Raw genomic sequence first — 27,444 nt, forward strand, 5'->3', positions numbered from 1 at the left:
TGCACCAGAGGTGCTGCTAGGGAAGCAGCAGTCACCCACTATACACCCTCTATTATAAATGACAAATTACAGCAGTTGTAGGGTAACCAGGGGTTTTTATTTAACTTGCCACCCAATTACCACCTCCCCTCATCACAGAGAAAGTATTAGCCTAATTACATGCATTTACCCCAGATAGACAGGCAAGAACATGCGCTGAGTCTCATTGCTCTCTCCTATTCCTGAAAATGTAGCGCTTCCCTGCAGACATCTGGTGTCACTGTTGTCTATGGCTATTCATCTGTCCTTCTCCCTCTCTCATCCTCCGCTTTCTCATTCTCCCTGTCCTCCACGCCGAAAAAATCCAGAGACCGCATGTGAGTGGCAGAGGAAGAGACACCCAGTGAAGAAGCAACACATCTCCTCACCTTTCTTCTCCCCTCTCAGTGGTGGATCCTGTTCATTGCTCTGGAGCAGAGACATAACATCTACTTCAGTTCTCCCACAAGAGATGTGAAAGGACCTATACAGTTACTGTAGATCGGTGTGTGCAGATTAAGGGTGTCTTAATATCTTTTTCTTGAGGGGAAAATCTGTATATTTATCCAAAAGCAGGAGGAGATAAGAGCATGAGCGAGAATGGCTTATTTTGCTGCACTTGAATTATATGGCTGATTCTTCAGCTAAAAACAAGGTTTTAAAACCCTCCGGAACCCAGGAGAAATTTACTGCCAGGATTCAATTCCATGCGAAGGTAAGTCCAACAGCACGCACCCCTCTCTATACTGTATTCAACTTTCAGGTATTTACTTTTGCCATCACCTGAGGATTTCCCTTTTTTTCCTCCTAGGTACAGTATTGTATGGTTTGAATACCCCAGAGTCCCAGTGCTTGTGTGTGACCCAATATACTTTGTATATATTTGTTACTTTGCCAGCATCACCCTTGTTAACCCTGGAATCCCCAGTGCTTTCTGTTTTAGATTTTGGCTTTGATGAGTTAGTATTTATGTCTCTGATAACCTTTAAGAGTCACCTGGTTCTGTTGTTGTTGACTGTTTAACTGTTTAGGGACAATTGGATTCAGCTTATCTTTAATCTGTTCCACTTTCCATACCGATTTGCTGAACCCCATGAGAACTTAGCAGATCTCTTGTGTAAATTAGCACTAAACTGGCAGGGTCTGGGTCCAAAAGCAATAACTATCATAGCCTCCCAGCAGCCAAGCACTTCCTATTTGTTAGCATGATCCATCAGTGTTGGTCCTAGTGCAGCGTACTCTGAACATCTCCGCGGGGATGGATTAACAGCAGGACTAAGTTCTGCCTGGAGGAACACAACAGCATTCTCCCCAACAGTCAGTCCTGATAATAACTCTCATGGATGGAAGAGGCTCCCTGTTTTATTTTTGGACTAATGAGACAAATTAGGCAAGCGTTGCATTGGATATAAGCAGTGAGCGGTTTAAGTAAGCTGCGGTGCTGGGGAATTGGATGCTGCATATGTGTATGTGGAAAAGGGGGCTGTTAGGGTTAATAAGCATGCAGTTATTTACGTCCCTGATGTCAGGCTTCTTATAAGGGTCACTGGGCAATCTAATAGAAGTACAAAGTACCATGAAGTATGTGGCTTAATGAGATTAAAGAAAAATGAAATCATTGACTTTAGTCCCTTAATGAGACTTTGGGGGGCTAGATACAGGCATTAGCTTCATCGTTAATTTATTGTAGGCACAGTAAAGGCAGAGCTTTCTTATAATTGCACATTAAATAAAATTGATATATTTATATAAACCTCCACAGGGGGCTGAATTCAAAGTGTTTCAAAAAATTATAATCTGAGAGATGTCAAAATAGAACTAATATTATCACAGTCATCTGCATCCTTCTCCTCTGCTCACTGTGTTTGCTGAACAAGGTCAAACAGAACAAGCCGGGCTCTCCTGAAAAGCTCACAATCGTATGCTTCTGCTCTTCTTTCATTCAATACTGCATAATGAAAAGGGGGTCGGGTATAAGGCCATTTGTAAACAAATACAATTCTTCTCTGTTTGGCACACAGAAAGGACTAATGGCCACCCAAAGCTCAACAATGCTTTTTTTGATGAATACATGTATATAGATATATTCATAGATGTATATTTACAAATTAGGATGTTACTTAAAAAGAAGAAAGGAATAATGCATTTTGTCGACTTGAGAAAGTATTTTACTAAGTAGAAAATGAAAACGACACTAGAGTTGCAAATGGAGAGGTAGTAAAGCTTTTTAATAAAAATGTGTTAAATTGATGAAAAAGCCAAGTAGCTTGTGTAGGTGAATGAGCCAACTGGCAGGAGTAGTGGCTAGAGAGAAAACAGCCAACTTGCAGAAGTATATAGACAACTGCCAGCTGGCCAGCTACTACTTACCTGCTATTTTCTTATATACCCCTATTCTATAACCTGCATTACACTTTACAGAGTGAATGTGCACTTTTTTTTTTTTAAAGATGTGGGATTCCACTCCAATAAAAATATATTGCAGGGATCCCCTCCATCTCGCTTATTGTTTCTAAGTTTTGGAAAAGCGGGTGGTAGAAAACCAAAGCAAATCTTGCAGGGGGGTGTCTTTAATTTAATGGCTGTGGCCATGTTTGCAATTCTTTGGGTTTTATTTGGGATCAGTATGTGACAATAGCACCAAGTGATCCATAAGGGTTCAGTGTAGCTGGTAAACATGCTGCTCAGTGTGTGGGCTGGTGTGGGATTATAGACGGATGAGCAGGTAGAAAACACAGCCATAGAGTCAGACCGGTATCAACAAAATGATATAGAAAGAGGGAAACTATATCTTTCCCTTTTAAATCCACACTTTAAAACTTTTTCTTTTTTTAAATGTGCTTTTATAGAGGGATCATAATCATGCTCTCAAAGACACTCTGGCACAAAACAGGTTAAAAGGATAAAATGGCTGCCTTGTTTGGAAACCTGGTGAAATTCTCACCCATGCAACATGGTAGAATCTCCTGAATTTATAATCAGCTTCACATCTGTAAACACAAGAGAAGCAACGAAAACAAGGGTTTCAGACACATTTTCCCTCCTAGACATGTGACGTCCCCTTTTATCTTCCGTAGCTGTGAAGCTGTTAACACCTTATTAACACATCGTTACTCTCCACTTTCATATAAAGTTAATGTATCAGTGGCGAGATGTCGAGGACTTTTTGGCTGATTGACGGAGAAAATTATCACCTTTTCGCAGGATGTATCAATTGAGGTGTCGCTTAAGGAGGAGTCATAAAACCACAAATACTATAATGTATAGATGTATAGAATATTGCACTGCGTGAGTCGAAGACCTTTGCCAAGCTACTTTGGCTCCCATTCCTTAGACTAATGATCTACATCAAATGTAATGCCCGTTTAACGAGAGACTTTTATCTGGTCCAGGCAATAAAATAAACCCATGTTGTTTGGAGCTGAACAGAGATTTTCATTGAAATATGTGGGCAATATGCTAGAATCATTAGCAATGAAATATGCCCCTTTGATATAATATATTAAATATATAATAGGGGTTTCTTTCAATGTCAGACTAGGGTGTCCAGTGCCTATAGGGGCTCCCCACCCCAGTTATGAAGTCCACCAGCCTACACCTGGTGTGACTGGAGGTCAGGCATGGAGTTGGCCTGGGTCAGAGGGGCCCACAAGGTTCAGGGCCAGCCAGGATTAATCCTGGGGATAAAACCCAGTTTCTTTCCTCCATCAGAAATATTTCTCTAGACAGCTGCATTGTCTGGTCTTCCTGTACTAATTATCCTTTCTGTACTGATCTCTACTTGCAATGATTTTGTACATGCAGTTTCATGCATTTTACATCTACAATGGCTTGTGATGAACAGGAAACCGACTGAGGAACATAAATAAAGTCACATACTATTGCAGAGAGAACTGATATAGATCAACAAGTTGTGAGATCACTGCCTGGAAGTTTTAGATGAAAGGGGCAATTCAATATCACATCAACATTACTTTCAGGATACTGGGAATTAGAGACCTGCAGGAATCTCATTAAGTGGGCACGGCGAGCCCTGACCCACTACTTGCCACCCAGCAGACGCAAGGAATTGATGTCACATGGGAGGATCAGCTGCTAGGGAGGGGGTGGAGCTATATTTAGGAACACAATGCAGAATAGTCTTCCATATCCACCCTAATACCCCAGTGCCCACCAACATTCTGCAGCATGCCCTACTGTGGGGTTCCTGCAGTTACCTGATCAGCTGCAGGACTTTACCAGAGATCTTCGGTACATATCCTTCTTCAATGGTCTCACACCCAGCCTTGATGCTGTGAGGTGGTGTTAGAAGTTTTACAGTAGTTTTACAACATCTGCAAAACCTTAAGCTGTTCATTCCTCAGTAACTGAACTTTCTTTTTCTATGGCCTCTACTACAATCTTTTATTTACATGGTGCTGACACATTTATGCAGTGATTTACAGAGATTATGTATCATTGACATTAGTATCAGCCCAAGTAAAGCTTACAGTAACTCATAGCAACCAATCAGCAGGAAGCATTTACTAGTCACTAGCAAACTTTGTGCTTTTTATTACATATAGGGGTTAGGTTTCTATTGCATTTACACACACTATTGTCAGTTTTATCAGGAGCCAACTAACCTGCCTGTATGTTTTTGGAATATGGGAGGAAACCGGAATAACCAGAAAACCCATGCAGGCATGGGAAGAATATACAAACTCCTTGCACATTGTGCCGGAACTGAACTCACGACCCCACTAACCCTAACGCAATTGACAATTTGTTCTGCCGTTATAAAGATGTTTTCAAATGAGTACACATATAGCAAACTGAGAAATGGGTAGAGAGGAGATAGATTAATTTCAAATTTAAGGTTGTATGACTGGAGTTGTCACCCTAGAACAGTAACTATGGAAAAAGAGCATTATATTTATGTATGTGTTCTTAAACTATATATATATATTTAGTTTAGTGGATACAGAAGATACAGAAGGTTCCTTATTGTATGTGGTAGAGGAGCTGGAAATAGTAGTAAGGAAAAGCTACAAAAAGTCTGTCTAAAAAGTTCCAAAAGGCATCCCTTTGAGATGAGAACATTTTGCAGAAAAGGAAGTGCTTGTTCATTTTGGCATTGTTTTGCTGTACAGAGTAAATTAAATGTACAACATTCGGGGAACAAATGGGTTGACATTGTTCTGTTGCTTCTTGCTGTGGTGCATTCCCCATATACAGCACGATAACGCGCACATCACTGGCAGCTACATGTCTTTAGAAATTACAGCAACTAGGAAAAGTCATAGCATCCCACGGCAGAACCACAGCATAGTTTGAATAAAGTTTGGACACTGTTGGCTTTGTGTAACCAGTTTACTGAACATGACTGGAAAATAGGGAAAGCCAGTAACATGAGATTCGGTAGTTATTGTGAGCAGTTTTTGGGTTCTGGAAGCAGGCCAGGTAATTATGGCAGTAATATGGCCATTACCTCGGGAAAGGTTCCCAGTGATATGCTGCACCTTTTAAGTCTAGACTGGGAAATGCATGTTGCTTAGCGTGTATGTTGTCTGAAGTTCCTTCACATGAGGACCCAACATGACACCTATAAAGGCTTTCTCAATGCAATAGTCTATCAATGCAATAAACTTCCCTTTTACAGTAATTGGTTGAATAAGCTTTCTTAAGGCCCCCATACACGGGCCAATAGAAGCTGCCGATATCAGTCCCTTGGACCGACTCGGCAGCTTATCTGCCCGTGTAGGGGCAGAAACGAGCGGGCTGGCCGACCAATATCTGGCCTGAAATTGGCCAGATATCGCTCGGCCAGGTTAAAAGATTCAGTCGGATCAGGGGCCGCATCGGCTCGTTGATGCGGTCCCCGAACCGACTGCCCCATTGCCGCCTACATAATCCGGACGTTTGGCCCCAGGGCCAAACTATCGGATTTTTTTTTTTTTAACTTCAAGCTCCCCAATATTGCCCACCCGTAAGTGGGGATATCGGGGGAAGATCCGCTCGCCAAGCGAGCGGATCTTACCGTGTATGGGGACCCTTATTCTTATGTGTAAATGTATGCTGGTCAGCTAGCCATGCTACGTTAACCAAAATAAATCTAGAGAAATATATCAGTGATCTACAGAATTTAACTTTTTTTTATTGCATTTTATCTAATTATACATAAATACCATACTGTGTTGTCCTAGAAATGCTTCAGAATTTGCTTGATAAAAAGGCTGTGTGTGCTCTAGAAACCTTTGCTTTTAATATACAATTGTTTTTAACTTGACAGAATTCTTTATATATAGGCATTACTGACATATTATGAATTTAGAAAACAACCCATGCTTTTCTTCTCGCATAAAAAAGGTTTCTTCTAAGTCTTCTAAAGCCAGTGAAGCAGTCTGCCATTTTCCTTGATAATCTGTCCTCCGGAGAGCACTGTTCATTAGATTATGTGAAAGAGGTTACCTCAGTGCAATCATGGATTCTCCCATTAAATAGTACAAGCTATGTGTATAATATAGGTTCCAAGTGTGAAAATGTTTTTTTAATATACAGGTATGGGACCCGTTATCTGGAAACCCATTATCCAGAAAGTTCCGAATTAGGGAAAGGCCATCTCCCATAGACTCCATTTTAATGAAATAATTCTCATTTTTAAAAATGGTTTCCTTTTTCTCTGTAATAATAAAACAGTACCTTGTACTTGATCCCAACTAAGATATAATTACCCCTTATTGGGGGCAGAACAGCCGTATTGGGTTTATTTAATGGCTAAATGATTCCCTTTTCTCTGTAATAATAAAACAGTACCTTGTACTTGATCCCAACTAAGATATAATTACCCCTTATTGGGGCAGAACAGCCCTATTGGGTTTATTTAATGGTTAAATGATTCCCTTTTCTCTGTAATAATAAAACAGTACCTGTACTTGATCCCAACTAAGATATAATTAATCCTTATTGGGGCAGAACAGCCCTATTGGGTTTATTTAATGGTTAAATGATTCCCTTTTCTCTGTAATAATAAAACAGTACCTTGTACTTGATTCCAACTAAGATAGAATTACCCCTTATTGGGGGCAGAACAGCCCTATTGGGTTTATTTAATGGTTAAATGATTCCCTTTTCTCTGTAATAATAAAACAGTACCTTGTACTTGATCCCAACTAAGATATAATTAATCCTTATTGGAACCAAAACAATCCTATTGGGTTTACTTACTGTGTAAATAATTTTTTTAGTACACTTAAGGTAGGAGATCTGAATTACAGAAAGACCCCTTATCTGGAATACCCCACGTCCTGAGCATTCTGGAAAACGGGTCCCATACCTGTAGTAAGTAATAAGTTCTGAAACTCTCATCATGGGTAGGATGGGGGATTCAGGAGTCAGAACTGCAGTTAAATTTACTTTGCTCTAAAAAGATCACCATATTATATTTACTAGAATAACAAGTGCAAATGGCTGATTTTATTTAGTAAAGCACAATTAACTATTATACATTGTAGCCTTGACACAGCTACGGGCAACAACATGACAAGAAGATACAGTAGCCTATTTAGACAGTGGAACTTACCCCGAAAAGCTTATTATCATCGGCACCCAGTGTCAGTGGTGAGCGCCAGCTTCCCTCACATGCTCATGGAGTGAGGAGCATTGAAGCCTGATGGATTTATAGAGGGGATATGTATCAATCTAGTACTGTTATTGCAGAGCCAGCCTTTGAAGAAAGACATTAATAGCTAAAGTGCAGTAAAGATTATTTTTGCCCCCATGGAGGTTACATGAAAGAACAGAAAGAATATTTCTCCCTTCTCTGCCAATAACATAATCCTGGCTTTCATAAGATTACTAAGAGGAAGAAAAGTTTCAGTATTTCAAATAGAACAGTAGATATTTTATGCTTGGGATAAAATATGAACCCAGCTTGGATTTGAATATATGTATTGGCTCAGATTGCTGCTTGGGTCAGATTGCTATTTCAGAAAATCAGACCCTTGGTACATTGGTACTGTGCCTTGTGTTTAATGCATGGCTGGGAAGCCTGTAATGTATTGCCAAGGATTTTTATGATATCTTTATGATACAACACCATGCTGTGAAATGGTAGTTTTTTCCCATTTGCTTTTTCCATTTTTGTGTTGCTCTTATGACTGCCTTGATTACTGTAAATCTGAGTAAAGTGATTTCAATCCTGCAAATCCCACAGGAGGCAAATGCTTCATAAATACTTCCCTTTGTTTTGTCTTCTTTAACATTGTTACTGCCTCTGTTTGTCTGTTTTGTACTTATTACTATCTGCCATTCTGGAGACTCCCTTCCTCTATTCCAGCTGAAGTCTGACATCACTAAGGGGGTAATTTATAAAGGGGCCAACATGAAAAGTTCTACCCCAAATGATGCTACAAGAAGTAGGCTTGTATACTTAGTGCAGGCCAGAGAGATCCTTTTAGAGTTACCTTTTTGGATGTTACATTCTCCAGTTCTATTAATGATTTTTGTAAAGCTCATTTTACTGTAGTGTTTCTAGGTTTGTCCAATATGAGAGGGGTTCAAACTATTTCATTATAAGAAGCTAATACACATATCAAGGCACTATTATAAACATTTGTAATCCAACTTAAATATCTCTTTTTAAATAACCTTTTGCTCTAATGAAACATGCCTAGCTGCTAGTTGATTAAGATGTATGTGAAAAACCCTGAAGCCTCTCCAACTTGCATCAGAGGAAAAAAAAATTCAGTTTTTAACTAAAAGCTAATATATAGATTGTAAGCTCTACGGGGCAGGGACCTCGTTCATCTTGTTTCTGACTCTTATTGCAACTGTACCTTGTATTTATTTGTATTTATTGTTGTACTTTGTATTTATCCATTATCTTTAACCCCCTGTTTGTATTAATGTATTCTACTGTACAGCGCTGCGTACATAAGTAGCGCTTTATAAATAAAGATATACTGTACATACATACATATACAATTTCAGTAATGCTAAATTCTCTTGCTAAAATGCCTTCCAACCCCTTCTGGAAGCTATCTAATGTATCTGCCACTACAAGCTATCTAATGTATCTGCCACTACAAGCTATCTAATGTATCTGCCACTACAAGCTATCTAATGTATCTGCCACTACAAGCTATCTAATGTATCTGCCACTACAAATACTGTACTTCAGGGAAAGACTTCCCAAACTTTAAAGCTCTTGTTGTGAAAAAACCTGTTGGAAAACCTGTATTTGGAATATTATAATGGAACCTCCTTTCATGTAAACTCAATGGATGTATCAGTTTGATAGGACCTACAGTTGAATACAGCATAATACACTTTATTGTATTATCACCTTATATATTTATATGTAATTAACATGTGCGCCCTTTAGTGCCTCTTCTCAGGTGTAAACAACACTAACTTGACCAACTTCGTAATTGAGACTTTCTATACCCTTTATCAGCATAGTTGCCCTTCTTTTAACTATCTCTAATTCCATATTTTTTGGAGCACTGGAGACCAAAACTGCATTGCATATTCTAGATGGGGCCTTACCAGTGCTTTGTAAAGGGAATGAATAACCCTCTGCTCCCATTAGTCTATACCACTTTAATACAGCTCAAAACCTTGTTTGCCCATACTACTGATGACTGACATTGCTTGCTACAGCCAAGTTTATTATCCAAAAGTACCCCTAAGTCCTTTTCCATCAAGGATCTGCCAACCATAGTCCCATTAAGGGTATAAGTGGCTGTAATATTTTATATCCCAGGTTCATGACCTTACATTTATCAACATTGCATCTCATCTGCCACTTAGCTGCCCAGAGTGCTTGTTTGCCAAGATCTTGCTGCAAGGATGTCACATCCTGCATGGAATTCATTTGTTTGCACTATTTAGTGTCATCTGCAAACACTGATACATTTCTTACAATGCCCACCCCAAGTTATTAAATAAAGTGTAGCCAATAAGGAACCGTATGGAACTTCACTAAGAACCCTAATCCAAGTATAGATTATACCACTGAAAACCACTGTACTTCTGTACACAGTCATTTAGCCAACAAACCAGCAAGACCAACAGACCTTAGTTTAGAAAACAGTTGTTTTACAGTATGTGTCAATGGAAAATAAACAACAAAAAACCCTTACATATTCCTATATATAACCTATATATAACCTTTTTATAGTTCTTTTTTATAGTCCTTTTATAACCAAATTATTTTCATTTTTAATGAAGCCACAGTCTCAACATCCTACATCTTTTTTTACTGCTGATATATTTTAAAAACTGGGATTAATCTGTGCCTGTGAAACAATCAGTTCCTCATTTTCCATGTTTATTTTTCTGATTATTGTTTTATAACCCTTGTTGTAGTATTTATATTCTTTAAAAAAATCTGCCTGTCTTTGATTTTTCTCTTTTGGGTTTAGCCATGGAGGATGGTCCTTAACACTTCCTTCTGAATGCAATAAATGTAGAACATTAATGTTTTAATGTAATTTTAAATGGTGACCACTTCTGTCCAGTCTGTTGAGTGTCCAGTGCCATTGTCCTAACATTCCAGCTTATGCACTGAAGTACCGATGTTAAGATGCTATAATTCACTTCATGAATTTTTTGGTTGACTCAGTGTATATTTGCTTTTTGCATTTAACATTTAATGTTTAGTTTCAAGCTCCATCTGCCTCTAGAACAGTGACCACAGGAATGAGAGCAAATTATTTCCAGTAATGGACCACTGAACTTTCTGCATTGCTAGTATTTGTATGTTTGTTTCATGCTTGTGTAGCAAATTTGTCATGTTAATGAAGTCCATGAAAATCCCAGATAAAAGCAGCCATGTTAAAGAAATCTAAAAATATATATATATTAATGATTTACATGAGTAGTTTGTGCAGTCACCTGTGACTTCCATGTCCCTAAGGGAGGCCGTGCAGTGTTAAAGTGTGACAGACACGTTTGGCTTACCATAAATGTTTAATTCTACTGATAAACCCTGTTGGGCGTAGAAGCCTTTACTCTTATGTGCATTTGTTACTTGCGCCCAGGCAATGCATTTTACTTAGGCGATATTCTCCACTCCATCTACATATATATTTCTATTCCTGCCTATTACTCATCTATTTCAGCATAACTGCTCGTCCTAAATTAGATAAGCTCCATCCTGGCATTGAAGAATCCATAGGTGCATGAAAGCCAACAATTGTGCCCTTGAGATTTTAATTCACTGCATGATTTTCGTATCCATAATGCTGATTATTGTTTTTGTCATGACATCAGCATCAAATTTGTGTTGTGTGTAATATGATTTAGTTCTAAGCTTTATATGTAGGACACACAAAAAAGCATCAGTAAATAGGCCAATTTTCTCATTCACCCTACTATGTTACTCCACTTTTAGATTGATTTTAGACTAAGGTCTTAGATTAATCCTTTCCTTGGGGGATGTGAATGTCAGACTCTATGGGAGTAATGTAATAAAAGGCTTTTAAACAGGAGACTAGTAAAAACCTGCTGATTAGTTACTAAAGTGGACCAGACCAAAATGTTGTAGCTTTGATCATATAATCCCTTAAGAAGAAACAGAAGAGATCCTGAATAGAAAGTTAATTAATGAAAGTAATCAAGTGTCAGTGATCCTAACCACCAAAAATCAGTTTCAGTTTCATGCTGGAGAGATGCAGAATAGAAAGGTAAAATATTTACAATTACAGTTTAAGCTGGGTTCATTCTGACTGGCCTACCCTTTTAACTTTTGGTCAAATGGGCAGATGATTGTTTGGCTCCACATGCTAGTTGCCAAATAGGCCAATACGTACCCCTAACCTGATCATTTAGCACCTGACTTGGCATTTGGATGCTGATTCTATACACCAGCCAATGCAGTCATCAGAACAATGGATTTACCAGTACATCCTGTTAGAATCTGCATGGTTCTGAGCAGATGCTGATCTGAATTTGGGTCATTAGGACCTCTACAAACAGAAACAGTTTGGTTGCAAAATGGACAGATTGGCCAACAGTGATTCCCAGGGTGTACCCAGCTTAATCTGTCACCCTGCTAACAACATAGGGTCTGTGTGTGAGTGACAGCTTGCCAACGAGATTGCATATAATCTGGCTTTAGGGTTTTACTGTGGTCATATTGCTCTCTTAAGCCGGTGAAATTTAGATTGCCAAATGTTTAAAGATCATATTCACCAATGGGTAACAAGAGAAGAAAATTCCCAATAAAAATGCTCCAAAATCCTATACAAGTGAATTGGGGATGTGGGAGTATATTTGAGAATTTTGTAGAGAATTGCATTTCATACATTGGTTTTAACATAATCATCTGCTGTAGCAATATCCCCGTGTTGGGAATCGTTGCTGGTTCAATCTGGGAACATATACAATATAGTCCTCTCATGGGCAGCAGGAGCAGCAGGAGCAGCAGGAGCGGTGAGGGCAAGAGCAGAAATCAGCAGGATACAGAAGGCAGAAAAAGTGGAGGAATTTATATTCACAGAAATACGGAAATAGGGCAAATGAATGCAGGGGAAAAATTCAACTTTGAAAGAGAAGATCGGGAGGCACAGGGGACGCCATGTAAGTTTTAGAAAGTCATGATTTTTTAATGGAAATAATTCTCTCCGCTTTTTATTTTCCTTCTATGCAAATTCATAATTTAAAGGGAGTAAAAGGAGCATCAACCTTTCCCTCTGGAGCTGTGCCTGACCCTCTCGGCTTACATACATCTCTGCATTTCATTCCCTTCTAAAATGAAATAATGCCACTGGCCTGAGGGCCTGTTATGCACAGCTGGATGGGTGCTAAACACAAATATGTGTGAGATATGTGTGTGGCACAACTATAGTAAAAGCTGTTGATGTTCCACCTGACCAATACAAAATGGTGGATAGTTCACTTAGACAGTCCCGAGATGCAGCGTGTGGTGGGCCATTTGGCAGCTATTTAGTCATTCATCTTTTAAGAGACTGCTATGCCAGACTGTGTCTAGTCACTTATAAAACATAGTCGAATGTTTAACTGTAATAGATACCTCGGGAACAATGTGGGCGTTGGATGGGGGAAAGAGAACCAGTTCAGTTTTAGAGAGGTTTAATTTGAGGTAACGTTGGGACATCCAAGTGGAGATAGCAGCCAGGCAGGAAGAGACGCGAGTTAGAAGCTCAGGGTTGAGATCAGGAGAGGAAAGATAGATCTGAGTATCGTCAGCATAGAGGTGGTACTGAAAGCCAAAAGAACTGATTAATTTGCCAAGTGAGTAGTGAAGTATAGAGAGAAAATAGTAAGGGGCCCAGGACAGAGCATTAATGTAATGGAACAGTGTTCTCCACTATTGTAAGAAATAAAATCATATATATTTAAGTACATCATATGGGATCTCCAGCTACACATAATACTGGGTGCATTAGCCAAAGAGGTGCATTACTCCATGGGAAACTTCCTACCACAAGACATGAGGGTATATATTTATAAAAGGACGAACAAGGACAGCACTCCTAGGAGTTAAAGAATTGTGAGCAAAATGTAAATGCAAAAATAGAAAGGATTATTACTCAACGTTTCGGTCTCACACAGAAAACTTTATCTGGAGTGACGGTTTCTGTGTGAGACCGAAACGTCGAGTAAGCTAACATTTCTGATTTTTAAAAATGATTTCCTTTTTCTCTATAATAACAAAACAGTTCCTTGTACTTGGTTGCAACTAAGCTGCCTGAATCCATATTGGAGACAAACCAATCCTATTTGGGTTTATTTCATGTTTAAATGATTTTTAGCAGACTTAAGGAATGCTGATCCAAATTACAGAAAGACCCCCTATCTAGAAAACCCCAGCATTCTGTACAATTTTTTGCATTCAATTCCTTTGTAGGAGCAGTGAGAGCCATTCATCGTATCGTAATAGAGCTGAGTAATAATGCATACTCTATTTTTAATTGTGTTTTATTAATGAATTTAAAGTATTCCTTTTTGGAAACCTAAATACCTGGAAACATTCTTCTGAGTTGAAAGTAATACTTTAAAATAATAAACTTGCCCCCTAATGCAGGGGTGATACAGACGAGACACATAGTGGAAGTGTTCAGTATTCAGGCTCCAGCTCTAGAAGCAAAGTCTTAAAGTAATTGACTAGAAAAAAATGTTTGGAGGGTCAAGGGCAGGCAACTCTGCCACTCCATTGATTCTTATTAGACTACAAGTAGAATATGGATTACAGTTTAATGTGGAATGCTATTAAAAGCATTATAACACCTTATGTTCGGAGATGGCAAAGATATGAATTCTTAGAACTGGTTGCCAACGGCACCTCTAGCTACTGTATATTAGATTAGTGTAGCATAAATAATGGTGTCCAATTCAGTGCAGAGACAAATCAATGGATAATTTTCTAACAACTGAATAGCTTGGTTCATACTGTATTATTCATGTAACATAAGGGGTTTCATCTCAGCAACTTATTCGGAGACAGATCGTAGCAACAGAATGCCTGAAATTGTCTCCAGGTAAAATCAATGGCAAAGCAGGCAGGTTGCACCCATGATGAGTATAGATTGTATGTAAGGTGTATGGGGATCAAACAAAGCCAAATTTGTACCCATAATTAGTTTAATTATTAGTGTAATTACAAGTGTTTGGGGGCTGCATCTGCCACAATTGTTACCAAAGGAAAGCCATTGCGCATGTGTGTGTTAGCGAATCAGATGCAAGTTGTGAATACATTTTTCAGAGCTGGGATTGCATCACTGCCAGCGCTTGGTGTGAAAATGTTTGTGCTATTTTTGGTGTAAGGCTGCTGCGCCTATGAAAGCAACCTGCTTTAGGAGCCCAGGAATTATTGCCATGTTCTACAGAAAAATTAGGCCTCATTTATAAACACTGGTCAAATTTGCCCCAAGCAGTAACCCGTAGCAACCAATCAGTGATTGTTTCTTTTTAGCCAGCTGCAGGTTAAACAAGGAAAGCCAACATTGCGTCAGTTGCCATGGGTTACTGCCCAGGGGCAAATTTGCCTAGAGTTTATAAATGAACCTCAATAGCGTAATAACGATTGGTGCGTATATGGAGCTGCACATTTAGGTTCATTTTAGCAATGATTGCACTAGCAGCTGATACTGATCAGTTCTGCATAGGTCTCCGTTAAAGAGCTTTTGCTCATATTCTGTTTGCAATATCCTTGCTTCTTTTTTATTTTAAAAAGGTACCTAGCCCCTGCTGATGAAATGCACCCCATAGGATGATTCTAGCACCACCATCCATCAAAGTGGGTATGATGCAGTTTTAGGTGTAAGTATTGCTACATTTGGGCCATATATATTGCTTTGAGCCTTGGTTTCATCAGACTGCAGAACCTTCTCTTACACTGCAACTTTTTGCATAATGGCTTTTGCCCCCCCCCCCCCGTTCCATAAATGCTATGGTTTATACCTACAGTAAACCATGGTGGTCATGAGGTGGTGAATCTGCAAAACAGGTTAATGTGCTGGAGCCACTTTTTAAGCATACCTTATTTTACCCCTATGGGATAACCCTATTTACTCTATGGTACACTCACAAGGATATTGGACTACATATGGCATCCTGACAGCCCATGGAAATGTTGCGCTATTTGTGCAAGGCCAGAGGCAGTAAATCTGTGCATATTTTATCTCTGCTCAGACCGAATAAATACATCTGATGAATGTAGGCCTTGCACATGCACATTTATGCTTTAGCCACTATTTCAGTCTGAATCATAGTTGCATTTAATACTAGTATATGACATATTCACAGCTGTTACACCCCACAACTTGGCATGACAAATGACACTGAACAGTCAATAAGACTAGTATCGCATCAGACCTTTTACAGTCCTTAGTGCGAGAAAGGCTTTTACGCCTATAGCCCATAGTGTGCATTTCAGCTGACTTGGTCATCTTAAAGGAGAACTACAGCTTAACTTAAGAAATAGGCTAGAAATGTTTTATATTATGTTTTAGGCTCCTGTTCCAGCCCAAGGCAACCCCAGCCCTTGAGCAGGGAAGATCTGTGCCCCCAAAGATGCCCCAGTATCTCCCCATCTTCTTTTCTGCTGATTCCCTGCACATGCTCTGTGCTGTTGTCACTTGTCACTTACCTGAGCTTAGGGGCCCACTCACAATATACTGTATGTATAGAATATAAATGTACCAGTATAAGACTAATTAGTGATTCATTCGGATTCACATAACATGGCAGCTCTGAAACCAGTGCAATTAGAATCATAATGTATTAATCAGAACTGTAGCATCAGTTTATATGCCAGACCAGCTTCATTTTCTGCTTGATAATTTGCAACCACCCCAAAGCTTCTCAACAGCTGCTCAGAGCCTACTGAGCATGTGTAGTGTCCCAGACACTTCTAATAGAATCCACGATGGGGAGCTCCTGTGACAAATATAAAGACCTGTATCATTACTGCTACAGAGATGCTGAAACTTTTGGCCAGTGCAGTCAGTTTAGCATATAAAATATGGCATTTCTAGCCATATTTATTTTTAGGGTTTAGTTCTCCCTTAAGTAAGAAAAGTCAAAAGCACCAGCACTTCCACTTCTCAGGCACTTTCCAGCCTGTTGCATGCCAGCTGGGACCTTGCCAATTATTGCACTCATGGGGCTAAAAATCCTTTGTTCTCTGGAGGCAAAAAAACCTAGGGTTAGGTGAATCAGATAAGTATTGTAATATCTTAATCTTCAGTTGAGATACATTTGTGTGTCTTTATGGACTTCTTTCTGACAAAGTATAAACTAGAAGCAAGGATGAATTAATAAGGGGAAATAAGCTATGTACTGCAAGTTATTTAGGTTTGATCAGTTCTTTTTACCTGTGGAACAGCTTAGAGAAAAGAACTTTCCATTCAGATTAATGGGCTTTGCTTCGACTGAGAACAAGCACAAAAAAGGCAAAGCCTATAACAAATCACCAATTAAAATGCTGGGTGGGAGTAACATTTTCACCTTTTCTTCCACTTACCAAGGAGATAAATAGCTGCCATAATATGTGGGTGGGATGATTAGCTGCTGAGGTGGTTGAAAGGGGCCATATTGGGATCTCTGCACTGTCTGTTGGAAGTAACAAAAGAAACTACATTATAGCATACCCATATCATTTCCATTTAGCCCTTAAAGGAGAAGGTAAGGTAAAAAATATCAAAAGAAACACAGGATTTCTTGTCCCTTTTTTTGTAAACATGTTCTTCGGTATCAAACTTCCTCTTCATTCCCAGGGCCAGGGTCTGCGCAGTTCTCTCCTGCTCCCCCCTTCCATAAGAATTCATAAAACTCACCCCCCTCCCCCACCATTGGGAATGTGTAATCTAAGCTATAACGGCTAAACTGCAAGCAGGAAGCTATGAAGACCAAGCTAAAATGGCAGCTGCAATCTTAAACAAAGAGATAAAGCTTCTAGGGCTCTTTACTCAGGTATGGGAATGCTTTCTGCAGAATAAATATAGCGAATCTATTGGCAGTAAAATGCCAAAATTACTTTCCTTTAAAGGGGAACTGTCATGAAAACAAGATTCTGTAGCCAGCCAATCATGTTATTAAATTTGACCTTTTTTTTACAGTCACCCCACATCCAGCTCACTGGGCTTCTTGCTGAACCAAGGGTTCCTTGTTGGCCACATAGACTTTATTGATAGGTAAACCTACTCATATTTTCCAACTGCATTTGTATGAACCCATGAAACTGCAATTTTCATGTATAGCTGGATCCCTGATTTTCTGAGCCTGAACCCCTGTTAATAATATTGGTACAGGAGCAAGGAAACAAAGAAGCAAGTCAGCGCTATCTAATGTGAGACTGCGTTTACCAACTGCTCATTTGCGTCACTCACATTAGGTAGCGTTGATTTCATTATTTGTTTAGCTGTCAGCAGTTTATTAAAGATTGGAATAAAATGACTTGAGAGGCTTGCCTTTGCTACAAGTGCTGTACACTCTATCCACTTAGCTGTCACTGCTCATTTTCTCTGTCTATGACATCATTGGGGGGACAGGAAATTAGGGTGAATGAATTAGAATTATTTCAGTGAAACAAGAACCTTCCCTATGCTGCCAACATACTGCAATTCTGGTCGATGAGAACTGGCAACATATAGATTTGGAAGCCATCATGTCATTGGGGAACTCAGGGGAAAATGTATCATAAAGGTACTGGGGCAGAAGGGGTCATCACTAAACAATGTAATTATACCCTGGTATGCCTTGGGATACACTCTATACTCACTGTGTGGTGATTCCAATATGTAGAAATTGTTCTGCCACCTTGAAAGTGGCAAAAATTTCTCAGTGAGTTGGGGCAATTATAGATGCATTTGTATTGTACATTCTGATTAACAGCCAACGCAGTTATAGAGCCATGCAGTACATAGAACTGCAGGGAAATGTTTACCTTTGACATTAAGGTGCCCATACATGCACCAATATTATTATACAAAACGAGGTTTGCTGAATCATCAGATAGAGGTGCAGTTCTATTGTTTCTACCTGCGTATCTGACGATTCAGCTTTTAATGATAGTGGAGTGGACGAATGATCTTTCCTGCAAGAAAATAATCATTATTGTAACGTGTATGGCTGCGTTTAGTCCCTGAATATATCATTCAGCATTAAGTGCAGTAATGGCAGAATTGTACCCATTAAATGCAATGCACATAGTACTTGTGCCTGCTTGAACTTTGCTATAGTAGTGAGCAAATTATATGAACATTGGTGGCTCCAGCACAATAGGCACATGCAGTGTAGACCTGTCTTGAGCAGGTGTAAGATACAGGTATAAAATTGCATGTTGTGTCTATAGGCTACTTGGGCTGATAATTTTCCCATTGCACTTCCATAGTAAATGAGCTCTTTAAATTTATGCCAACAGTGACAATACATACACTGGTTTAGTGCAACTGTTCAAAAGGGGTTATTTACAAAGTACCAGGTAGGGTACAAGGCACAAAAAACAGTTGTGATCCACCATTTGCTTGCACCTTCAGACATGCAAGTTAGGGAGTATTAGTAGACGCAGGCCGCAGTAGGGCCCTTTACTCACTATCTGCCCTATCATTTTATTTGCTGTGAGTGGTAGGAAGCCCTTGCGGTTCAGTCCATGCCTTTTATGACCAGCTGACTTTTAATTATTAATAGTATTTTACATAACACTGTGTATTTGGTACCTTACAAGACTAATTGCTAATTATACAGCCAAATATAAACGGTTAATCCCTTTAGTACCCTTCCTTAGTGAATTGCAAAGCACTGCTTTAGTTTCTGCTCCTACAGTATGATACACGGCTCTCAGGTTAGTGATACTTATGCTGCACTTAGCGAGGCACTTGATTTTGCTTCCGGGTCTCTATGATCCACCGTGACCTATATTAACTCCTAGGAATAGCTGTGGTGAGACTGCAGCATTATAGTATAGAGGTTGGCGCAGGCATCTGGTAAATTCTATTTGCACGATTTACTGATCCCAGCCTAATGTGCTGAGATTCAGCTCCCACAGGGAGCCAGCCTCGGGGCTCCTCTGAATTCTGTCAGTAACTGGATGGCACAGCTTGGCATATCCACAGAAATAGGAAAGCTCTAGTTGCTATAGTGCTTGGCAGTAGAACAGAAAGACAAACAGGCGAAGCCCCTCTAGGAGTTTAGTGGGGTACTCCCCAGGTCTTATACAGTCAGCAAACCTGAGGGGCCAACTAGACAGCCCAAATGCTTAAGAATCAACTTGTTGGTAGCATGGGAAACCCAGCCTCAGGATACACAGCTTTATATGGAAACTCTCCCTGGAATATTCTTGAGTTAAAGGAAAAGTTGCCTACTTATGTGATTGTAATGTTCTGCCTAGGTCAGCACTAATATATATTATATATAAGTAAGTGGAGCTATACATACTATACACACATATATGTATAGTATATATAGCTCCACTTACTCCCTTGGTTCCCAAACCTTTTTCCTTGTACAGTTATGGGATGCCTGATCTAGAAACCCTTCATGCAGAAAGCTCCCATCTAGTAGCCCATTTCCCATAATGATTTCCTTTTTTCTATGATAATAAATCCTTGTACTTGATGATACCTAACCTGCATGAATCCAATCCCTTTAAACTGCTTAATGTTTTAATGTTTGCTCATCTGAATACTAGGAAGATGCCCTATTTAAAAAACCTCAGGTACCAAGTATTCCGCATAATAGATCCTATGCTACACACAGTGTATATTTGTAGTTTAGGGGCTCTGATTAGCATATACATCACAATTGCTGGGGTTATGGGGTGCTTTCCATAAGCAAACATTAATTTGTTTTCCTTATTAGTGCTGCCCCTAATGACTGACTCCATAGTCCTAATAAAATAATTGTCACACCACTACCTGCCATGAAAATGGCAATCCAGTGGGCCGGTGTATGATTTGTAGTGCGTACACACAAGGGTTAAGTGACTGCATGCAGGAGAGGCATGTAGAACCCTTGTGCCTTTAATCAAAGCAACAACTGTTTATCTCGTGGGCTTTGTTTCTCACATTGCAAACTAATCCCACTGGGTATTGGCCTAAAACCTCTGTTGTAGCTTTGGGTTTCAGTAAGGGTTAAATCCCTTAGCTGGCTATACCTTTGTGAAAGGCATGTAGAAAGGCATAAAAGGTAGCCTTTCACCAAAATAAGGTTGCTGTATTTTATGTACAATATATATTTGATGATTTGACCTCATCTGTGCTTTGCAGAATCACAATTATTACACGTGTATTGATTACAGAAGAAATTATTTGGTGTGTAAATCCTATCTCCGATGAAGACGAGAAGGCCTGGGCCTCGCCATTGGCACAGTTTAGCCATAACTTACTTAAGCATGATGCCACATTCATCAAACGAGTACAGCTAATACAATTAGGCTCCATTTTCTGATGGCTTGGGACACTTTCAAGCCAATGCTTTTTTTGTAAAATGATAAAATTTGCGGGAACTACGCAGTCTGTACAGACAAATGCAAAGTCAAATGCCAAAATGCCATTTTCTTTGGCTTTTATCTACTACATTCAGTAACGTACTACCTGGCATTTAGAGGCTTGTGTCTAGCTGTTACATTGTGCAAAAGCAGGAGATGATTAATACTATTTAGCAGTACAGGTATAGGACCCGTTATCCAGAATGCTTTCCGTAATTTGGATCTCCATACCTTAAGTCTACTAAAAAATCAATAAAACATTAATTAACCCCAATAGGATTGTTTTGCTTTCAACAAGGATTATTTATATCTTAGTTGGGATCAATTATAAGCTACTGTTTTATTTCTACAGAGAAAAAGGAAATCGGTTTTAAAACTCTGAATTATTTGATTAATATGGAGTCTATGGGAGACTGGCTTTCTGTTAGTCTGAGCTTTCTGGATAACGGGTATCCAGGTAAGGGATCCCATACCTGTACTTGAGTTTGTATCACTTCTGTAGCTTTTGGGGATCAGGGATTCTCCCACCAAGAAACATCAGGACATGGTTCTACGGAATGTTTTTGCTATTCCATGGACTGGGGTTTCTGGGCCCACCAGAAACCTCACCTCAAGGGCCACCACCCCTGCAACCAAGGCCCCCCTTAGCCAAGGCCTAAAACCCCCATAACAAATCAGAGCCACTCTTCCTCATTCCTCCAGCTGCGCAGGCATCTGCCCACAAAGAAGATGCTCCTCCTGCCCTGTAGGTCTTGCCCAGGGGACGGGCCCATCAGGATTTTTCCCATTGCTCCGGTAGCCCAGTCCAACCCTGCTTCCATGGACTAGTTGTCAGCTGAAAAATACCTGAAGGTTATTATTTCCTGATCCATAATCTGGAACTATCTAATAACTGTTTCACAATGTAATCTGACCTTGGTACTTTTATATATAATCTCCCATGAAGGAGACTCTTTTCTAGACAATGGTCCCCAAAAACTATTCTGCTGTATAGAATATAAATATCTATGTAAGTGGCCTATATAGAATTCAATGTTCTGCACTGAGTACTGAGAACTGCAGTGACTTAGTCATCTGTTCTCTAACCAAATGCAGCTCCGTGACACACACAGTCAGCAAACAGTAGGTGTGATAAACCCATCACCCACATTGTTTGGAAAATGTGACACATAAATGACATAATGTATTTAGTTTTATACAATAGATGTTACTTGAAGCAATTTATTTTGTTCTCATCTGCGCTCTATGCACGTATAAATATTTATGAAACCTCTCTCTTATATTTAGTTTCCTGATTACGTGCCGGGGAAGGAAAATCCCATCATTTATATAGTCTGGGCTGCATTTAACTACATAACCTTAGAAACCATTGACCTTTTTATAAACCACAGTGCAGAATAGTATATTTATTGGTTGTGCTAGCGTTTTGCCCTAGTTTAATGCCTGTGTCATGCAGAAGGTGTGTGCCTGTTGTATCAGTACTTATACATGACCCTTGTATGTCAGTTGCCTTCATGTACAGTAGATTAGAGTGAGGTGGCGCACTACTCAGTGTGTATTTTATGTGTTATGTACTGTGCCAATTATTAAACAATCAGGAGTAATCTGACTGTCATTTTGGGGGTCAGAAAGCAATTTTTTGCCCCATCTGTGAGACTGAATTTGTGAATATTTTTATTTGCCTTTGTTTAAATCAGGGTTTTGGAAAATCATATATCAATTTTTGCTGCTGAAAGAAACCCATTAAGGGTGTCACCTTAAACTGATATATTACTTTGTTTTTCCTATGTAGGTCAAGCTGTGTCAGTTTGAAAGCATTTTGGTGCACTGCTTTGTGGGTATCAGCATGAATATCATTTTGACCATGTGCTGCATGTGCTTATGAGCACTTTAATCCATACATACTATTCCACATATGCAATTACATTGTAAGATGTTTTACATCCAATATTGTGGCAATGTGCAATGACCCTTATAAGGCCATTATTTAGATTGCAAGATATACCTCTAGGGGCCATGATGGCCATCATACATTGAATTTCTCATGCCTTTATTAATCTGCTATGATTTCTCTAGATGATCTTTACAGTTACTTACATGTATAGCTATCTTCCTGGTTGGATGTTTGATGCCTATATGTTGGTCCTGTTTAAGGCACATTTTTCACATGGGAGAAGCGATTAAATGTATTTTTGGGGTGAAGTGCAAATTTCCCCTTCTGTTGTAACACAGAAGGATATTAGAAGTCACCGAGGAGTTCCATAACTATATAAAGGCACAAGGCCAAAAGCATATTTTATAACAGGTGGTGCATAATTTATTATAATACACACAATTCAGTCATGTGACAAAAATTACATCACTAAACTCAGATTATAACTTATGACATCACTAAGCACCGTTTATAAGCATATAATAGACAGGATATATATCATTTGTGTATTATATGCTAAAAACTCTGTTCCACCTACACTATCATAATATAAGGGGGGACTGATGCAATGTGGGAATTGGTGGTGTTGATCAGGAGAGATAGAAGAAATGGAAGAAGGAAGAAAACAAAGCAAAGCAAAGGTGGTAAGAAATATAAGGAGATTATATGGAAAAAGAAGATGGAAGAAGATGGAAGAGAGAAAATGGATGATAAAAGGAAGGTGTGGAAACCAAAGCAAAGACAGGATTAGAGCAGGGAAATATTATAGACAGTGAAAAAAGGTGAGGACAGAAAGAAAATAAAATGTTACCAAGTAGATGAGAGAAAAAGGAATGGAAAAGTGGAATTGTGACCCTAAAGTGGAGAAAAGAAACTAGGGCTCCTAGTAGTAAGTCTTCCAATGGCTGCTGAGAATCTCACTGTAGGGAATCTTTATCTGTAGGTCTGCAGGTTGAAATCCCTTCCATCTGTTAATTTTGTTGCGTGACTCTTTATGAAATGTTTATAAAATAAGTTTTTTCTCTTTGTATGTTTTCATTAAAGGTCTCTTCTCACAGCATGGAAGAGTCAGCGTCAGGCCCTCCCTCGCCTTCTGTCATTTGGCAACCAGAAGCCAAATCACCTGGTTCCAGGATACAAAGAATGGATGCTGCTGATCTTGGAGTTACAGACCAGCATTCTCCATTTTCCCAGGATGCTCCTGCTGCTGAAGAGGGGGGCTCTCAAGCAGATTTGGATGTGCCATACCCTGACTTGGCCCCTGTGGTTTTCTTCTGCCTCAAACAGACCACCACCCTACGATACTGGTGCATCAAAGTGGTTTGTAACCCATATCCTCTTTAAAAAGACCTGCTGAAGAGAGTAAAAATGCAGTCTTTGGTGTGGTGTGGGGGGAGGTGATGGTTTCTAGCCAAAATCTTGTTGCCAAAAGATTTCAAGGGGCTAACCTGGGAATATCTACGTTGTTTATTTCAGTCAATTAACACTCACTGCAACCAAAAAAACAATATGGTGGCTTTTCTTACTAGCAAGAGTGAAACACAGGGGCATTATTACTGATAGGTAAACATAGAATCCCCCATAATTCAACATATATAATCCTGTGTTAGTGAAAAGAGTTGTGGTGTTCCCTTTCAATGATATGCGGTGAATTGTAATGCAATGCACAGACATTTTATTTAGCATATCTAGATTTGAATTGTTACTGAAGTGGTTTGTTATTCTTCTGCTGCCCATTCCTGTAATAGACATAGGCTGATTTGTATACTTTATGATGTTATTTACATTTGTTGTGTTTACATACTAAAGCAATATGGCTGCTGCCTTCTCTGCCCATTACCTAGGCCTGCATCTCCACAAATGAATATTTTACCCTTTAAGTTTCAGATTTAACCTTTAGACCATGTGTTCATTTGGAGATAGGAAACAAATGCTTGATGTATTTGTGTAATCATCCGGGGAGCAAGCAAATCGCTAGCATGGAAAGTGTCAGGCTATGGCTGGATCATTTATTCTTCTCGGCGCAGTGATGCGGTTGTGTTGTTGGTGCACAGTCATTTGGCATGGATCAGAGGAACATTATGCAAACCTTGCCTGCAAATTTGGAATATGTTAAACGGAAGTGTACACAAATAACCTGACCTCTAGAGCAAGATAATACGGAGGCCATGGAATTGTATTTACAAAGACACAATTATTATTATATATTCTATAGGAATCCATCCACAGGTGACTAGTGGGTATAAGGCCATCTTTACTAAATAGCTGTGTTTGTGTGTTATTCATGTCATCAATATTTATGAGACATTCTGTTGTTGTGACTGTGAGCAATAAGTAGACTGGGGTGAAAGTAAGAAGATAACCCAACTAATAAGACAAGCTGGTGTGCTTTACTCTAGATCTTGATGGAAAGACTTCTCAAAATGTAAAAGGAACCACAGATTGATTATCTAGAAAAGAGGTAACAATGGAAGGTTAAAAAGGTTTCAAAATAGAAATAAAGGGGGGTTAACTAGCCTAAATCAGTCAGGAGATGAGATTCTTTAGATCTATCTTGTCCTTCCTTGTTAATGAGGGCCAGAGGCCCAAAATTTCACCTGTTTTCCATTCTATCAACCTGATGCCCAGCGGTGCGCGATAATGAAAAGAAACTTTCTGAGGCAACAGGTTGCCCAACGTTTAGATCATTGTTGCCACAGATCACGTAGCCTGGGGGTATTGATGCAGAAGGGTTTCGAGACCCTGAAAGACATATTTTATCTTCAGTTTCCCCTTCATCAGTAGCAACTGGGAGATTTTATTTGCTTGACCCTCCCTACCAAAACCACAATCCTACTTCTCCCGCCGTATCTAAAGGGTCTTAAGAGCTCAAGTTTCTTAGGGCTTATAATAAATTTCAATGAATTGTCTTATAATGACATAAGAAAGATTGTAAGCACTTGCGAATAGGGCCCTCTGGTCCTATTTTTTGATCTCTAACCCGTTAGTTACATTTCTGTAAGATCCTTGTTTATTTTAAATCAATATAAAGTGCTGTATAACTATACTATATATGTGCACTATATTAATAAATTATGAAGATTATACAGAGCATGTTTTTTGCAGAAAGTAGATCCTCACCCCCATGATACATATAAGAAGAAATACTGTTGCCCAGCAAAAAAAGAACAGTTAGCCAGCCTTTTCTACCCTTAGGGGCACATTTACTAATCCACGAATCTGAATGGGAAAAATTTGGATTGGAAACAAACATTTTGTGACTTTTTCGTATTTTTTGCGATTTTTTCGTCACCATTATGACTTTTTCGTAGCCGTTACAATTTGCTCGTATATTGTCGCAACTTTTTTGCATTGAGCGCTCGTTAACGGCGGGCAAAACTTTCAGACTTTGCATGATTTTGGAAGCCTCCCATAGGACTCAATGGCACTCTGCAGCTCCAACCTGACCCAAGGAAAGTCTCCCATAGGGCTCAATGGCACTCTGCAGCTCCAACCTGGCCCAAGGAAAGTCTCCCATAGGGCTCAATGGCACTCTGCAGCTCCAACCTGGCCCAAGGAAAGTCTCCCATAGGGCTCAATGGCACTCTGCAGCTCCAACCCGGCCCAAGGAAAGTCTCCCATAGGGCTCAATGGCACTCTGCAGCTCCAACCCGGCCCAAGGAAAGTCTCCCATAGGGCTCAATGGCACTCTGCAGCTACAACCCAGCCCAAGGAAAGTCTCCCATAGGGCTCAATGGCACTCTGCAGCTCCAACCTGGCGCAAGGAAAGTCACCCATAGGGCTCAATGGCACTCTGCAGCTCCAACCTGGCCCAAGGAAAGTCTCCCATAGGGCTCAATGGCACTCTGCAGCTCCAACCCGGCCCAAGGAAAGTCTCCCATAGGGCTCAATGGCACTCTGCAGCTACAACCCGGCCCAAGGAAAGTCTCCCATAGGGCTCAATGGCACTCTGCAGCTACAACCCGGCCCAAGGAAAGTCTCCCATAGGGCTCAATGGCACTCTGCAGCTCCAACCCGGCCCAAGGAAAGTCTCCCATAGGGCTCAATGGCACTCTGCAGCTCCAACCTGGCCCAAGGAAAGTCTCCCATAGGGCTCAATGGCACTCTGCAGCTCCAACTCAGCCCAAGGAAAGTCTCCCATAGGGCTCAATGGCACTCTGCAGCTCCAACCCGGCCCAAGGAAAGTCTCCCATAGGACTCAATGGCACTCTGCAGCTCCAACCCGGCCCAAGGAAAGTCTCCCATAGGGCTCAATGGCACTCTGCAGCTCCAACCCGGCCCAAGGAAAGTCTCCCATAGGGCTCAATGGCACTCTGCAGCTCCAACCCGGCCCAAGGAAAGTCTCCCATAGGGCTCAATGGCACTCTGCAGCTCCAACCCGGCCCAAGGAAAGTCACCCATAGGGCTCAATGGCACTCTGCAGCTCCAACTCAGCCCAAGGAAAGTCTCCCATAGGGCTCAATGGCACTCTGCAGCTCCAACCTGGCCCAAGGAAAGTCACGATACTGAAGCTTGAATGAATCCGAAACTTTCGTACTTGGCGCCACAGCTATGAAAA

At 40.0% G+C, this 27,444-nt stretch overlaps 1 protein-coding gene across 1 annotated transcript; it reads left to right on the forward strand.

Moving 5' to 3' along the window:
* On the forward strand, positions 1-26,070 carry LOC105946978 (voltage-dependent T-type calcium channel subunit alpha-1I-like). The gene is made up of 2 exons (XM_012961476.2): positions 1-733; positions 23,931-26,070. Exons 1-2 carry the CDS (start codon positions 647-649, stop codon positions 24,228-24,230), a joined length of 387 nt encoding a protein of 128 aa, XP_012816930.1. The 5' UTR covers positions 1-646; the 3' UTR covers positions 24,231-26,070.
* The last annotated feature ends 1,374 nt before the right edge of the window (positions 26,071-27,444 follow it).

This window comes from Xenopus tropicalis, chromosome 4, assembly GCF_000004195.4.
Source record: "Xenopus tropicalis strain Nigerian chromosome 4, UCB_Xtro_10.0, whole genome shotgun sequence".
In the NCBI taxonomy this organism is placed as follows: Eukaryota; Metazoa; Chordata; class Amphibia; order Anura; family Pipidae; genus Xenopus; species Xenopus tropicalis.